The 15,273-nt window shown below is 48.0% G+C and overlaps 1 protein-coding gene across 2 annotated transcripts in view; it reads right to left on the bottom strand.

Moving 5' to 3' along the window:
* GLTPD2 (glycolipid transfer protein domain containing 2) overlaps positions 1 to 15,273 on the bottom strand; it is a 95,144-nt gene that overhangs the window by 20,904 nt on the left and 58,967 nt on the right. For both annotated transcript variants that reach the window (XM_078668529.1, XM_078668528.1), the window contains exon 3: positions 4,295 to 4,461. In XM_078668529.1, coding sequence (XP_078524655.1) covers positions 4,295 to 4,461 — 167 coding nt within the window. The remainder of the gene's footprint in view (positions 1 to 4,294; positions 4,462 to 15,273) is intronic.

The following is a 15,273-nucleotide window of genomic DNA, read 5'->3' as shown; positions in this document are numbered from 1 at the left end:
ACAGCCCTGTGCACTGTTGCTTCTGGATCTCTGTCCTGCCCCAGGCCTCACCCTGCTCAGCACAGCCCTGTGCACTGTTGCTTCTGGATCTCTGCCCTGCCCCAGGCCTCACCCTGCTCAGCACAGCCCTGTGCACTGTTGTTTCTGGATCTCTGCCCTGCCCCAGGCCTCACCCTGCTCAGCAAAGCCCTGTGCACTGTTGCTTCTGGATCTCTGTCCTGCCCCAGGCCTCACCCTGCTCAGCACAGCCCTGTGCACTGTTGCTTCTGGATCTCTGCCCTGCCCCAGGCCTCACCCTGTTCAGCACAGCCCTGTGCACTGTTGCTTCTGGATCTCTGCCCTGCCCCAGGCCTCACCCTGCTCAGCACGGCTCTGTGCACTGTTGCTTCTGGATCACTGACCTGCCCCAGGCCTCACCCTGCTCAGCACAGCCCTGTGCACTGTTGCTTCTGGATCTCTGCCCTGCCCCAGGCCTCACCCTGCTCAGCACGGCACTGTGCACTGTTGCTTCTGGATCTCTGCCCTGCCCCAGGCCTCACCCTGCTCAGCACAGCACTGTGCACTGTTGCTTCTGGATCTCTGCCCTGCCCCAGGCCTCACCCTGCTCAGCACAGCCCTGTGCACTGTTGCTTCTGGATCTCTGTCCTGCCCCAGGCCTCACCCTGCTCAGCACAGCCCTGTGCACTGTTGCTTCTGGATCTCTGCCCTGCCCCAGGCCTCACCCTGCTCAGCACAGCCCTGTGCACTGTTGCTTCTGGATCTCTGCCCTGCCCCAGGCCTCACCCTGCGCAGCACGGCTCTGTGCATTGTTGCTTCTGGATCTCTGACCTGCCCCAGGCCTCACCCTGCTCAGCACAGCCCTGTGCACTGTTGCTTCTGGATCTCTGCCCTGCCCCAGGCCTCACCCTGCTCAGCACGGCACTGTGCACTGTTGCTTCTGGATCTCTGACCTGCACCAGGCCTCACCCTGCTCAGCACAGCCCTGTGCACTGTTGCTTCTGGATCTCTGCCCTGCCCCAGGCCTCACCCTGCTCAGCACAGCCCTGTGCACTGTTGCTTCTGGATCTCTGTCCTGCCCCAGGCCTCACCCTGCTCAGCACAGCCCTGTGCACTGTTGCTTCTGGATCTCTGCCCTGCCCCAGGCCTCACCCTGCTCAGCACAGTACTGTGCACTGTTGCTTCTGGATCTCTGCCCTGCCCCAGGCCTCACCCTGCTCAGCACTGTGCACTGTTGCTTCTGGATCTCTGACCTGCCCCAGGCCTCACCCTGCTCAGCACAGCCCTGTGCACTGTTGCTTCTGGATCTCTGCCCTGCCCCAGGCCTCACCCTGCTCAGCACAGCCCTGTGCACTGTTGCTTCTGGATCTCTGACCTGCCCCAGGCCTCACCCTGCTCAGCACAGCACTATGCACTGTTGCTTCTGGATCTCTGACCTGCCCCAGGCCTCACCCTGCTCAGCACAGCCCTGTGCACTGTTGCTTCTGGATCTCTGCCATGCCCCAGGCCTCACCCTGCTCAGCACAGTACTGTGCACTGTTGCTTCTGGATCTCTGCCCTGCCCCAGGCCTCACCCTGCTCAGCACAGCCCTGTGCACTGTTGCTTCTGGATCTCTGACCTGCCCCAGGCCTCACCCTGCTCAGCACAGCCCTGTGCACTGTTGATTCTGGATCTCTGCCCTGCCCCAGGCCTCACCCTGCTCAGCACAGCCCTGTGCACTGTTGCTTCTGGATCTCTGACCTGCCCCAGGCCTCACCCTGCTCAGCACAGCCCTGTGCACTGTTGCTTCTGGATCTCTGTCCTGCCCCAGGCCTCACCCTGCTCAGCACAGCCCTGTGCACTGTTGCTTCTGGATCTCTGCCATGCCCCAGGCCTCACCCTCCTCAGCACAGCCCTGTGCACTGTTGCTTCTGGATCTCTGCCCTGCCCCAGGCCTCACCCTCCTCAGCACAGCCCTGTGCACTGTTGCTTCTGGATCTCTGTCCTGCCCCTGGCCTCACCCTGCTCAGCACAGCCCTGTGCACTATTGCTTCTGGATCTCTGCCATGCCCCAGGCCTCACCCTGCTCAGCACAGCCCTGTGCACTGTTGCTTCTGGATCTCTGACCTGCCCCAGGCCTCACCCTGCTCAGCACAGTACTGTGCACTGTTGCTTCTGGATCTCTGCCCTGCCCCAGGCCTCACCCTGCTCAGCACAGCACTGTGCACTGTTGCTTCTGGATCTCTGACCTGCCCCAGGCTTCACCCTGCTCAGCACAGCCCTGTGCACTGTTGCTTCTGGATCTCTGCCATGCCCCAGGCCTCACCCTGCTCAGCACAGTACTGTGCACTGTTGCTTCTGGATCTCTGCCCTGCCCCAGGCCTCACCCTGCTCAGCACAGCACTGTGCACTGTTGCTTCTGGATCTCTGACCTGCCCCAGGCCTCACCCTGCTCAGCACAGCCCTGTGCACTGTTGCTTCTGGATCTCTGCCATGCCCCAGGCCTCACCCTGCTCAGCACAGTACTGTGCACTATTGCTTCTGGATCTCTGCCCTGCCCCAGGCCTCACCCTGCTCAGCACAGCCCTGTGCACTGTTGCTTCTGGATCTCTGACCTGCCCCAGGCCTCACCCTGCTCAGCACAGCCCTGTGCACTGTTGATTCTGGATCTCTGCCCTGCCCCAGGCCTCACCCTGCTCAGCACAGCCCTGTGCACTGTTGCTTCTGGATCTCTGACCTGCCCCAGGCCTCACCCTGCTCAGCACAGCCCTGTGCACTGTTGCTTCTGGATCTCTGTCCTGCCCCAGGCCTCACCCTGCTCAGCACAGCCCTGTGCACTGTTGCTTCTGGATCTCTGCCATGCCCCAGGCCTCACCCTGCTCAGCACAGTACTGTGCACTGTTGCTTCTGGATCTCTGCCCTGCCCCAGGCCTCACCCTCCTCAGCACAGCCCTGTGCACTGTTGCTTCTGGATCTCTGTCCTGCCCCTGGCCTCACCCTGCTCAGCACAGCCCTGTGCACTATTGCTTCTGGATCTCTGCCATGCCCCAGGCCTCACCCTGCTCAGCACAGCCCTGTGCACTGTTGCTTCTGGATCTCTGACCTGCCCCAGGCCTCACCCTGCTCAGCACAGTACTGTGCACTGTTGCTTCTGGATCTCTGCCCTGCCCCAGGCCTCACCCTGCTCAGCACAGCACTGTGCACTGTTGCTTCTGGATCTCTGACCTGCCCCAGGCCTCACCCTGCTCAGCACAGCCCTGTGCACTGTTGCTTCTGGATCTCTGTCCTGCCCCAGGCCTCACCCTGCTCAGCACAGCCCTGTGCACTGTTGATTCTGGATCTCTGACCTGCCCCAGGCCTCACCCTGCTCAGCACAGTACTGTGCACTGTTGCTTCTGGATCTCTGCCCTGCCCCAGGCCTCACCCTGCTCAGCACAGCACTGTGCACTGTTGCTTCTGGATCTCTGACCTGCCCCAGGCCTCACCCTGCTCAGCACAGCCCTGTGCACTGTTGCTTCTGGATCTCTGTCCTGCCCCTGGCCTCACCCTGCTCAGCACAGCCCTGTGCACTATTGCTTCTGGATCTCTGCCATGCCCCAGGCCTCACCCTGCTCAGCACAGCCCTGTGCACTGTTGCTTCTGGATCTCTGACCTGCCCCAGGCCTCACCCTGCTCAGCACAGCCCTGTGCACTGTTGATTCTGGATCTCTGACCTGCCCCAGGCCTCACCCTGCTCAGCACTGTACTGTGCATTGTTGCTTCTGGAGCTCTGACCTGCCCCAGGCCTCACCCTGCTCAGCACAGTACTGTGCATTGTTGCTTCTGGATCTCTGACCTGCCCCAGGCCTCACCCTGCTCAGCACAGCCCTGTGCACTGTTGATTCTGGATCTCTGACCTGCCCCAGGCCTCACCCTGCTCAGCACAGCACTGTGCACTGTTGCTTCTGGATCTCTGACCTGCCCCAGGCCTCACCCTGCTCAGCACAGCCCTGTGCACTGTTGCTTCTGGATCTCTGTCCTGCCCCAGGCCTCACCCTGCTCAGCATGGCTCAGCGCTCCATTGATTTTTAATGCCAGTTTTATACTTAATACACCAAAGAAAAGAAGCATTGAGGGGGCTGCAAGCACTGCTGTTACTGGGATTTGATTGGGTAATCTAAGGGTCTGTACTGTGAAGCCCCTTTACTCTCCCAGCGGTGGCGGCCCGTCCCTCTATGGTTTTGTAGTCGAACGGGTTCTTTATCTAATGATCAGGTCCATTGACACGCATAGTTGGGTTCATCATGCCCCCTTAAGTTGCCCTATCCAATGACCTACTTGATGAGTTCCTTCCATCCCTCCAGGTACTCCTTGAGCAGCACCTGCCCGTCGGGGGTCACGCTCTTCCTGAAGGCCGCCAGGAGCTTCCCGACCTGGAAGTCCTTCCCCTCACAGGGCTTGACGTACAGCTCACTCTCCGCGTGGTCAGGGTCCCTGCCATGGACCTGTCGGCCAAATGTGTTGGTTTAGACACATGTAAAACACAAGAACAATGAAAACTTTAACAACAAACTTCAATTCCCATCAACCCTGGGAGCTGGACTACCAATGTCCCCCGGGGGCACCGCTAGCCCCGCATAAATGGGACTTTAGTCTCTATTCACTTCCTCTTTCTTGATGCAGCTCAACAGTGTAAATGAAGAAACAAGAAGACAATGAAGAAAACACAGACACACATCACAAGGAAAACCACCATCCAATCACAATCCTCAGAAAAACCAACAAGATGATTGGAGCACTGTTGATGTTGGTAGTACTAATAAAGAAGTAAACAACATACTAGGGGTGGGCGGAACGCACAGAGTTTCACTCCGTGGAGTTCCGTTGAGTTACATGAAAACTCAGCGAGATTCCGTGGAGTTTCCTGGACGGGCAGAATTAGGCACTCTGCGCTGTTTGTTAGAACGAAGAGCTCGTTCCACGCTGAAAAAACAGCACAAACGGCACCATGCGGCGTGCCAGAGGGCTCTGCTTCTCATTATTATTATTATTATTATTATTATTATTATTATTATTATTATTATTAAGGCGATTTTGCTGCCGCTCAAGTGGATTTTTTACTAGAGTGGCAGCTTTCTGACCGCGAGCGGTTGCGACCAGCACGCGTTGGGTAAATGTCACCGAGTGCCCTACTAGCAACTAAAAATTGCACTTGGGGACGCCAAATCTCGCTCGTCAACTTACCGTTGGTGAGCCACGTGTGAGAAAAACTCTTCCACGTAGCGGTTGGTTGAATTTCGCTGGAACAGCGAAAACTGTCAACTCTGACGGTGGAGCTGAATTTATCATCCACCCTTACATTATAGCTTGTAAGGGAGGGCCTCAAATGAAGTAAATATCCTTCAGACGTAGTGGTCGGATAATAGTCGCCTCCACGGCCTTAACCAAATTAGGACTTTCCTTCAGAGCCCTTGGGAAACCCACATTTTATGAGTGGACCAGAGGCTCCTATTACGCTACTTTAAAGTGTATTGACCACAGCAAACGAAGCATGAGACACAGGTTTACAATAAAATGTCTTAAATGTAGACGCTGAAAACCAATCGGCTGCTCTCAGAATATCTGCTAGTCTTGCTCTGGCCCTAGAAGCCAAGACGCGTCTGGAAGAATGGGCTCCAAAAAAGGAAATGCCCATGCCAGCTTATGACATGACCCGCTTTCCCCATCTGGCCAAAGACGAGACACAGGAGGGTGGGGTTAATAATGTAAATAAGGAACTGATCATGAGATGTTCTGAGAGGGGCAAATCTGACCTCCTATTTCTTCATACACCGAACCACACAAAGCTTTGGGTGATCCTGAAAAGTGGGGTACTCCACAGTTGAAAGGAGGGTCTTAGTACTTTTTGAACTAGAAAATACCTCATGCTCCCCAATGGTGTAAATCACCAAGTAGAAATATCCACAGCTTTCACATCAGAAACTCTTTTAAAAGAAACTAAACAGAATAACACAGTTAACTTACCTGGCAAAGCTTTCAGTGTTAAAGAAGATTTATCTGTCCAAACATGTTTAAGACAACATTGACATTGCATAATATAGCCTTATAGCCCGTCGTAGAGGGCTATACCGGCTATTAAAGGCCCTCTCCAGCGTTAAAGGCCCCGAGCCGAAGGCGAGGGCCTTTAACAAGGGAGAGGGACTTTAATAGCCGGTATAGCCCAGTTACGAAGGGCTATAAGGCTATTAGAACATTCTGCCACTAGAGGGCAGAATGTTCTAACAAAAAAGAACGGTGCACAGACATAATATCGACTCCAAAATATCGTTTGGACAGAATATCGAGTCAAAAATATCGTTTGGACAAAATATCGACAGGACAGAATATAGACAGCCAAAATATCGTTTTTAAGGTAAGTGAAGTAATATCGACTGTAAATAATATAGAAAGTGAAAATAAGTAAGTATATAATATAGATAGTTAAAAAATTGGTTTTTATTTTTAGGGTTCAGGGTCAGTTTTGGGTTTTTGGGTAAAGGGGTATTTTTAGGGTTCAGGGTCAGTTTTGGGTTTTTGGGTAAAGGGGTATTTTTAGGGTCAGTTTTCAGTTTTTGGGTAAAGGTATTTTTAGGGTTCAGGGTCAGTTTTCAGTTTTTGGGTAAAGGGGTATTTTTAGGGTTCAGGGTCAGTTTTGGGTTTTTGGGTAAAGGGGTATTTTTAGGGTTCAGGGTCAGTTTTCAGTTTTTGGGTAAAGGGGTATTTTTAGGGTTCAGGGTCAGTTTTCAGTTTTTGGGTAAAGGGGTATTTTTAGGGTTTAGGGTCAGTTTTTAGTTTTTGGGTAAAGGGGTATTTTCAGGGTTCAGGGTCAGTTTTGGGTTTTTGGGTAAAGGGGTATTTTTAGGGTTCAGGGTCAGTTTTCAGTTTTTGGGTATTATTTTATTATATTTTGTTACTATATATATATATGTTTTAATAAATATGAAATAAAAAAATATTTATTTAACTTTCATTAATTATTTAATTATTATAAGTTAATTTAAGTATATTTTAGTAATTAATTATTAATATTAATTTAATTTAACACTGTTTTTAGTAAATACGATATTTTTTACAACTATATTTTTGTAAACGATATTTTTAACTCGATATTTTTGTACTTACCTGTTTGTAGATAGAAACTCGATATTTTGACTGTCGATATTTTGTCAACGATATTTTTGATGGTCGATATTCTGTCCCTCGATATTATTTCAGTGATCCAAAAAGAACAAAGCCTTATGGGAGGGTGAGGGGATTGGAATCCCCTCAGGGTCCCTGAAGCCTTTGTTAACAGCCAGAGCTGTGAACAAAGAAGCATTGGAATGTTGGAGCTCGAGGCTTCTACCAGCCATTATAAGCCCGGAGCACTCCATTGTTTTCAATAGAGCTCCCAACATTCCAATGTTCTAATAAAGTATATTCAGGTTTTGGAGGTACACTCATCCTTACTCCTCGCAGTGATCCTCAGACCAGAGCGTGCTCACCTACAGGTTTCCCTGCTGTATGCTGATGGTGCAGAGAAATTGCTGATCTGTGTGTGCGAATTGTCCGATACGATATCCCAGAAGCCGTAACATTGGCCTAGATGATTGGGAATGGGAGTGACATCAGATCAAATAGAATATGAACTTGATTCCAAGCACCAACGAGCCCAGCCCGACTGGATTCTATACTCTTGGTAGCCATCCCCGGAAACCGCGCCGAGTTGATGATAGTGAGAGTGTCTAACAAAAGTCCTGTGAGAGACCAGATAAACCTGATCCGTTCCAGGCGATCACTTGGAGATTGTCTGATATTATTAAATTGTTAAATTGGCCTATCGGGTCCCTGAAGAGCTGTGGAAACTCGGGCAGGAGAATTGGGACTTTTATTGACATCTGCAGGATATTCGGGAACCAAATCTGGGATGGCCAAAACAGAGTGACTATGACCTGGCATGGGAGATCATTTGCTCTCTGGTTTGGAATGGTCAATAGGAGATCAGTGAAAATTGGGGGAAAGCATGAGTGGTTCCCTGGTCCCATGGATGCAGAAAAGTGTTAGTCGCCAGAGCATTGGAATCTGGTCTCCAACTGTAGGACTGGAGAAGCTGGGTGTTCAGTCTGGATATGAAAAGTCTATTAAGAGAGGTCCTCGCATATCTTGGTGATATTGAAATACTGGGATATATAGCTGCCAATCGCTGAAAACTTTAAGTGGCAAGTACACCAGTCTGCGTACAACCACCCTGGCATGTATTCCACTGTTACTGATATCAGATGTGTAGACAGTAGTCCCATAAGCTCTTCACTGGATTTGCTGGGATCTTTGAGCGAGTCCCACAAGGATGATTGATTTGTCTTACTGCTGCAGTTTTTCATTTTCAGTGGAACGGAACAACGAGCATGGCTCTTTGTGATGCTTTGGCTCGAAAAGGAGCCTGCAAGAAGCTACAAATATTGTATGAGCATGGAGGATGTCCTCTCTGACCATATGTGGCCAGTCAAGAACTCGCCGCAAAGGGCATCTCTCCGGGACCGACATGCGTCAGATTCTAATAGAAGATCCGGGATGGCATTGAAGACTGACCCGTTGTTCCACGCCTAAATGTTTTTAAGCACCAGGTTCTCTCCTCCCTGGTTTCCTGATCTAACGGAATGAGGTCTGAGTAGCTTAAACCTTTCCTGAAATGCTGAATTTTTAACCTCTGAAATGCTTGATAATGAGGTTAGCCTGGTAACTCTGCCTGAATTGATGATGCTAAAAGACCGACCACACGCACAAACCCAAGCAGAGATATCTATGAATGGGCAAGATTAAGGGACAGCTCTTTCTTGAAAACCTTGAGTTTCGCCTCTGGAAGCTGGAGGGTAGAAGATGTTGAATTCACTAAAAAGTCCAGAAATTCTATTGACTGAACTGAAGAACGTAAAGAATTTTCCTGATTTGAACTTGAAGGTACGTTTGATTAGGGCGTAGTTTGCGAAGTAGTGCTTCGCGAAGCTACGCAAAGTGCACTTCGCACTACGTGAGCTATGCGTACCACTACGCAAACAGCGTAGTAGTATGTTCGCACTGTGCAAGATGCCGTTTTCAATGATTGCACAGTGTGGACAAGCATCCGGCACTGTGCAATCATTGAAAACGGCATCTTGCACAGTGTGAGCTGTAGTTTTCTGCCGCTCGAGAAGATTTTTCCTCGAGCGGCAGCTTTCTCAACGTGGACTGGTAGTTTCTCATCGCGAGCGGTCGCGAGCATACGCGACCGCTCGCAATGAGAAACCAGACCTCCCCGCGTTGAGAATTTCGCAGGGAGGTTTATTTTCCATGCTCGCGACCGGCAACTTGATGTTGCTGATCGCGAACGAGGAAAAAGTCTTGACAGGATGTCATTTTGCTTGCTCGCGGTCGACAACTTGACGTTTAGGACTGCGAGCAAGCAAAAAATGACCGCTGCACTACGCTACGCGTGTTCGCACTGTGCTACGTGCAGTTCGCATAGTGCGAAGTTGCGCAAACTTCACAAACTACGCGAGCGTAGCGCAGTGCTTTGCCCAGGGTTACTTTTGATGAGGGGGGAATGGGGACTGAGAGATATGCATCTTTAGGTCAAACCATACCATCCAATCTTGGGCTTGAAGACAATCCTGAAGATGGAGAATAGCCTTTATATTGAAATACGGTGAAGCACAAATTGATTAAAATGTGTGAGATTTATCACCCCTCTTGCCTTATTGTTCTTTTTCCCTACCAAGAAGACATTGCTGAGAAGACCTGACTAATTGAAAATTGGATGTCATATTGCTTCTTTCCGGAACAGATCGTCGATTTCCTGACTGATCAAGGGACTGTCTGCTCGGAAGAAATGTATTACGTGGGGATAAAATGTTTGAGAAAGTTCGTGGAAAAAATCTATATGATGTCCCTGTAACTTCTGAAGAACCCATGGGCCTGATGTTATCTGAAACCATGCCTGGTGGATCAAAGCTATTCGACCCCCCAAAACAAGTGGTACAGTCTGTACACAGATAATTTGACCCCTGTGGTGACCTCTATAATGTCCCCTTCCACCTCTCTGTCTGTGGGGCTTGGACATCGGTCTTTGATAGGAGCAACTGGACGGCCCTCTGAAATGTCAACACCTCTGTTACCATTATTTCTTGATATGGGCATTAAATGTATAGCTGACAAAGTCCACCTTAGACCCCTATTATTTTGGGTGCGACTCCGAAGGACAGAAGAATTAAAAGATTATGCTCGAGTCCTTGATGAGTTAATCTCCCTAAATGTAAATAACAAAATACAGTGGCTGAACAACCTCAAACTTTTGGTAAACTCGATAGGATTGGGAGCCTCTTGGATCTCGCAATGCCCTCCCACTAAACTAGAAGTAAAAAAGTTATATTGGGAATGGGTAGATTCCAAGGTACATGCCAATTCGACCTTTGGCCCACTAACGACTAAGTTCTTAGAGCACAAAGTGTGGCGTTTGACCGAGCCCTTTCTGGATTTTATCCAAATCCCTAGAGATAGGACTTTGTTTTTAAAATTCAGATATGGTACCTTGCCCGTTAAAGAATTCACGGCAGGTTGGAAAAGTATGAAGGGGATAGATCTTATCTGCCCAGGCTGTAGTTGCCCAAAAGAATCTCTGGGCCACTTCCTATTGGCATGTTCTGCCTATAAACGTGTCAGGAACAAATGGCTGAAACCTGTGTGCAAGTCCATGGGCGTGAAAGACTATAGATCAGCCCTGCGTATTATGTCATGTGATACTGTTTCATTGTATATTGTCTGTGGGGTCTCAAAATACTTAGCGGGTGCCTGGTTAATTCGCTCCAGAATGCTAGGTAACTCAGCAAACCCGTCTGAACTGACTAGCTAGTATTATCATTGCCTTTTTCTCGAAAGTTTTAGAATTACTCCTTTTTGCTGTAATACTTTGGGACGGACTGCTTTTTATGTATTTTTTTTTCCTGTATGTATGTATGTCTGTACTTTTATGATGATTTTTTTGTCGAATAAAGTATTCAAACGAATTCTGGAGCCTATTGTTAAATTGGCCGCAATCAGCCGACTGATCCCCTCTTTTACTCGTCATCGAGGAATATTTTTGGCCAAATATCTTTCATGAAGAACCCTGGGCTTTGTCAATGGAGCCACGGGTATTAACATATATGAGATTTCCTTATTGAAATTCTCACCAAACAGAAGCCCAGTCGCTGCTGGGCCTTCCTCGGTGGAAGCCAACTCTGTACGTTTGGGATACAATTCAATGGGGAGAGCCTTGCGGCGTTCTAGAGCAGGCAACGACTTGGTTTGGCCCTTAAGACATACCACTGCCTGGATCCCCCTTGAGAGGTCATTTGGGTCAGCCATTCTCTTTCTCTCTGGCCAGTTCTTCCATTTCAAAAATCCAATTTGTTGGGTCTATTGTGTCCAACAACTTATGTTAAGAGGCCAAGCGGGCTCCGTCGATTTCCTTCTTAAGATCTTTATTGTATCTTGAAGAAAAAGTCAGAAGAAAGGGGGGGGCAGAGTAGAGATAGATAAAAGAATGGATCAACCTTTTCTATTTTACATTTAATAGACCCAAACCAGTTAAGGTTTGACCCATCCTGACTGTTAGAGCCAGAACCACAGGAATAAACCGCTGTGTCCGAATCCTCATCTTTAAAGCCAAGGGTCCGGTCAGGCTGGTCTCTTTCCTACATGTTTATTCCACCTCTACAGAAGACGGCCAGGAGGTGACGTACCGCCAGATCCCTCAAAGGATGAACCAATCCCATTTCCAGCTCTGACGCCATCGGACGTCATCACTGCCGGAGTTTGCGCCGCTCTCACCGGCCCTATCTTGCCTGAATGAGGTGCGCTTATAGCCTGTTTATTGGTTAGTCTTTTTATTGGTAGGTTTATCAGGAAAATGAACAACATATACATCTGGCCTTCTTTCCTGCTGCCCTTTGGGTGAGATTGACCTGCTGGTACCGGCAGGCTGGGTCTGGGTTCAAATAATGTCCTTGACACTATTGCCAATATCTTTGGCCATTCCTTGCCTGGAAACATTTACTGCAGTTGTCACAGAAGAGTTAATACATTTCTTCCAATTATCCTTAAATTGCTGCTCGCTCGCATCCTTGTCTTTCTCATTTATATTGTCTTCAAACAGACACTCTGAGCAGTATTCAAGACAAAACAAAACTGAAGAAAGTAACAATAATACTTGATAGATACTTAATAGATGGAAGTGTAACCAAAAAAACAGACCAAATAAAACAAAAAAGCCCCTCGCAGTGAACGTATCTAACAAATGCAACTAGAATACCTTCCAATAAGTAGTGCTTAATTTGTAAAAGAGGTGAGGGCCAGGGTCAGGGACCTTGTGAGGAGACCACTTCAGCTCCCAACACTGGTAGCGCCTTCCAGCGCTGCCAATGACAATATGAACACAGCTTCTAACTATCACACCCCTACAAGTGCGACAATTCAGACTATTCCAGGCTCCCAAAGCTATAAGAATGGCTTGGCGGCGGGTATTAGTTATTTTTAATGTACATTGAATTTATAACTAATTGTTGTTGAGCTCATCTGTAAATAAAATAAACAGCGCCACCATGTGGCAGACTGGCAAAGGTGCTGGTGTTGACAATTAAATGCTGGTGCTGAGCCATGGAACCCACCGGCTCAAATTAAGCACTGTCAATTTGTAAACACAAGGCAATTCCCCGCATAGGAAAAACTATATGACAGCGCAGTCAAAAGCCTCCCTCGCAGGTTGGTAATCAGGGGAGACGTGCACCGGTACATTGAGTGAAGGCTCGTACGCGCTGAACAACAGCGGCTCCCAAGGGACTCGAGTCACTGGTCAGGAGTCCTGGTCACTAATTTAAGTACAATGATATGTGGCAGAAATTCTATAATATGCTTTGCATATCCTCAGGAGCCAGGGCCCTAAACACAATGAGGGCAATATAACCCCCCCACAGGAAGGACCCAGCGACTTACCAAATCCAGAGCGAGAACAAAAAAGAAACCTAGAAAGAGAAACAAGATGTTTGGGAACAAGCTATTAAATAAGGTCATAAAAGACGGAGATAACAGATGAAAAGAGGAAGTGAAGACAGACTATGGGCCCGGTGTACGAACGTTAGGAATAGGGATTTCCAAATAGCGTTTTTTCAGAATCACTCTTTGATGTATGACACTTTTATTGTTTTTTTAATAGCAATCCCTAGTGGGTCGCAAATGGACCTACCTCATGAATAATAATGAGGTAGGTGGCAATTTGCTACCCATTAGGGATGACAGCCATCACAGGGACGGTGGCCTGCTGGGGTCAGCACACCACTACGTCTGTGATTGCTTTTAAATACAGCAATCTTTTTTTTTTTATGTAAACCATTTTTCTTTAAGGTAAACTGGATGCATTTAAAAGAAATGAAAAGTGTAACTTTAATTTTCATTTTTTAAGAGTATACAGTGGGAACCCCTTCCCATTTGCAGATGGCTTGCCACCTCCTCTGTGGAGGTGGTAAAGTATTACTGTTCTGCAACCGGAATTCGGTGGCATAACATTAATACACACCATGGGAAATCGCTGCTGTTAAAATGAATGGCAAGAAACAGCATAACACGAACCTGTGCTTCTGTTATATAATGTGTATTTATATACCATACACTTCAAATTATTAAACAGAAACAGCTTAAACACAAACACTAACTTCATTCAGGCTCATTTTATCGACTTTGGAAGAATGAAATGCAGAGCAGACCATGCTAGATAAAAATGTTATACCTCATCCTCAAAGTTGAATAACGTTGGCAAACTTTAGACTTTGAACAATTTCTGAGATTTGATAAGCTCACTTACTTCACATATCTTCGTCTGCTGAGACGATTTGTGCAAAAATTATATTGTGAGAGCCCTCTAGATACAGATATTGTTCCACAATTTTTCTTGCAAGCTTACTTTCAGTGAAAATTTTCCCTAACTCCTATTTTTATCAAAACTTTGCAAACTTTGCGAGGTACATTTTGAATGGTAAGTTTTAAACACAACTTTACACACCCAAACCTTTCCCTGTCCAATCCAATCCAATCACTACAGCAGGTACATTGACCGGTTGGACTATATGGCCAGCACCATTATGGCTAACAGATATCAGCTCTTCTGAGAAACCACAGGAAAACATTTATATAGACCCATTGGCAAAGACAATAAGTCTGGTGTTGACGGCCAAACGTTTTGCTTTCCGAATGTTTGCTTTGAAATTGTTTTTGTAAAACTTTATTATAAGGGAAGCTGCCAAGCCCAAATCAATCTTTTTTTATTTTATTTTAGAAATCACACATGGCCCTAGTAGTCCCTGACACTGAAGTGAACCACCTTGAGTGTGGATGTTCTCCTTGTGAAAGAGCAGAAGGCTGTCACTCACAGCAGAGTTAGCCAATGGCTGAAGTGGGCTGACCCATTGGGCTAAGTATTTTTCCATTATGGGCAGAAAACCAAGCATTCGAAAAGGCCATAGTTCTTGCCTTTTGACTTTGCCAATGGTTTTTAGTGATGCTTTAAAGGGTTATGGATGGAGAAAATTAAATAGGCACTTTATTTTTCTTTACCGACTTGAGTTGGATAAAGTAAGTAAATATAAAAGTAGTGCAAAAGTGTTTTTTTTAAAGCTGGATGCGTAGAAGCAATGACGAGGCATGAGTGGGGGAACGCAACACGGTGGGCGTGTCGGGAAAGGAACATGGCGAGCTCGGTGGGAAGAAACAACATCGAGGACATGGGGGGTGGAAGCAACAAGGAAAGTGAGGGAATCAACATGGAGGCTGGGGAAAGAAGCAGAGGATGAAAGACGAGAGAGAGCCGCTTGGAGCGTGAGATGAGGGAAGAGAAGCACACAGGGAAGAGAGAGAAACGTGGAGGAGAGAAGGACATGGGCCAGAGAGAGAGAGTTGCATGAGCGTGGATGGAGAGGGAGATAAGGACAAATGGGAGTCAGCTGGAAAACACATGCACTCTTGTGCAGTGCCTAAAGAAAAAAACACTATAAAAAGTTCAATAAAAGTGAGCAGTGGAAGAGCACAAGTAAAGAGGCTACACTCCGGGGGCAGGACTGTCACAAGAAGGACAAGGCAAGCCATTGGATAAAAAGTAAGTCAATTAATGCGAGGGCTAAGCATTTGGTGGCTCTAACGCCACTGCCAGCTGACAATAGGCCTATTGCAAAGAGAACTTTTATGCTCTTAGGTGGGCGGGGAAACATCCTTTACAACGCAACTTTTAGCACGCAGTG

This window comes from Lissotriton helveticus, chromosome 12, assembly GCF_964261635.1.
Source record: "Lissotriton helveticus chromosome 12, aLisHel1.1, whole genome shotgun sequence".
Classification (NCBI taxonomy): domain Eukaryota; kingdom Metazoa; phylum Chordata; class Amphibia; order Caudata; family Salamandridae; genus Lissotriton; species Lissotriton helveticus.
The sequence above is the reverse complement of the archived record's forward strand: the minus strand, read 5'-3'. Positions and strand labels throughout refer to the sequence as shown.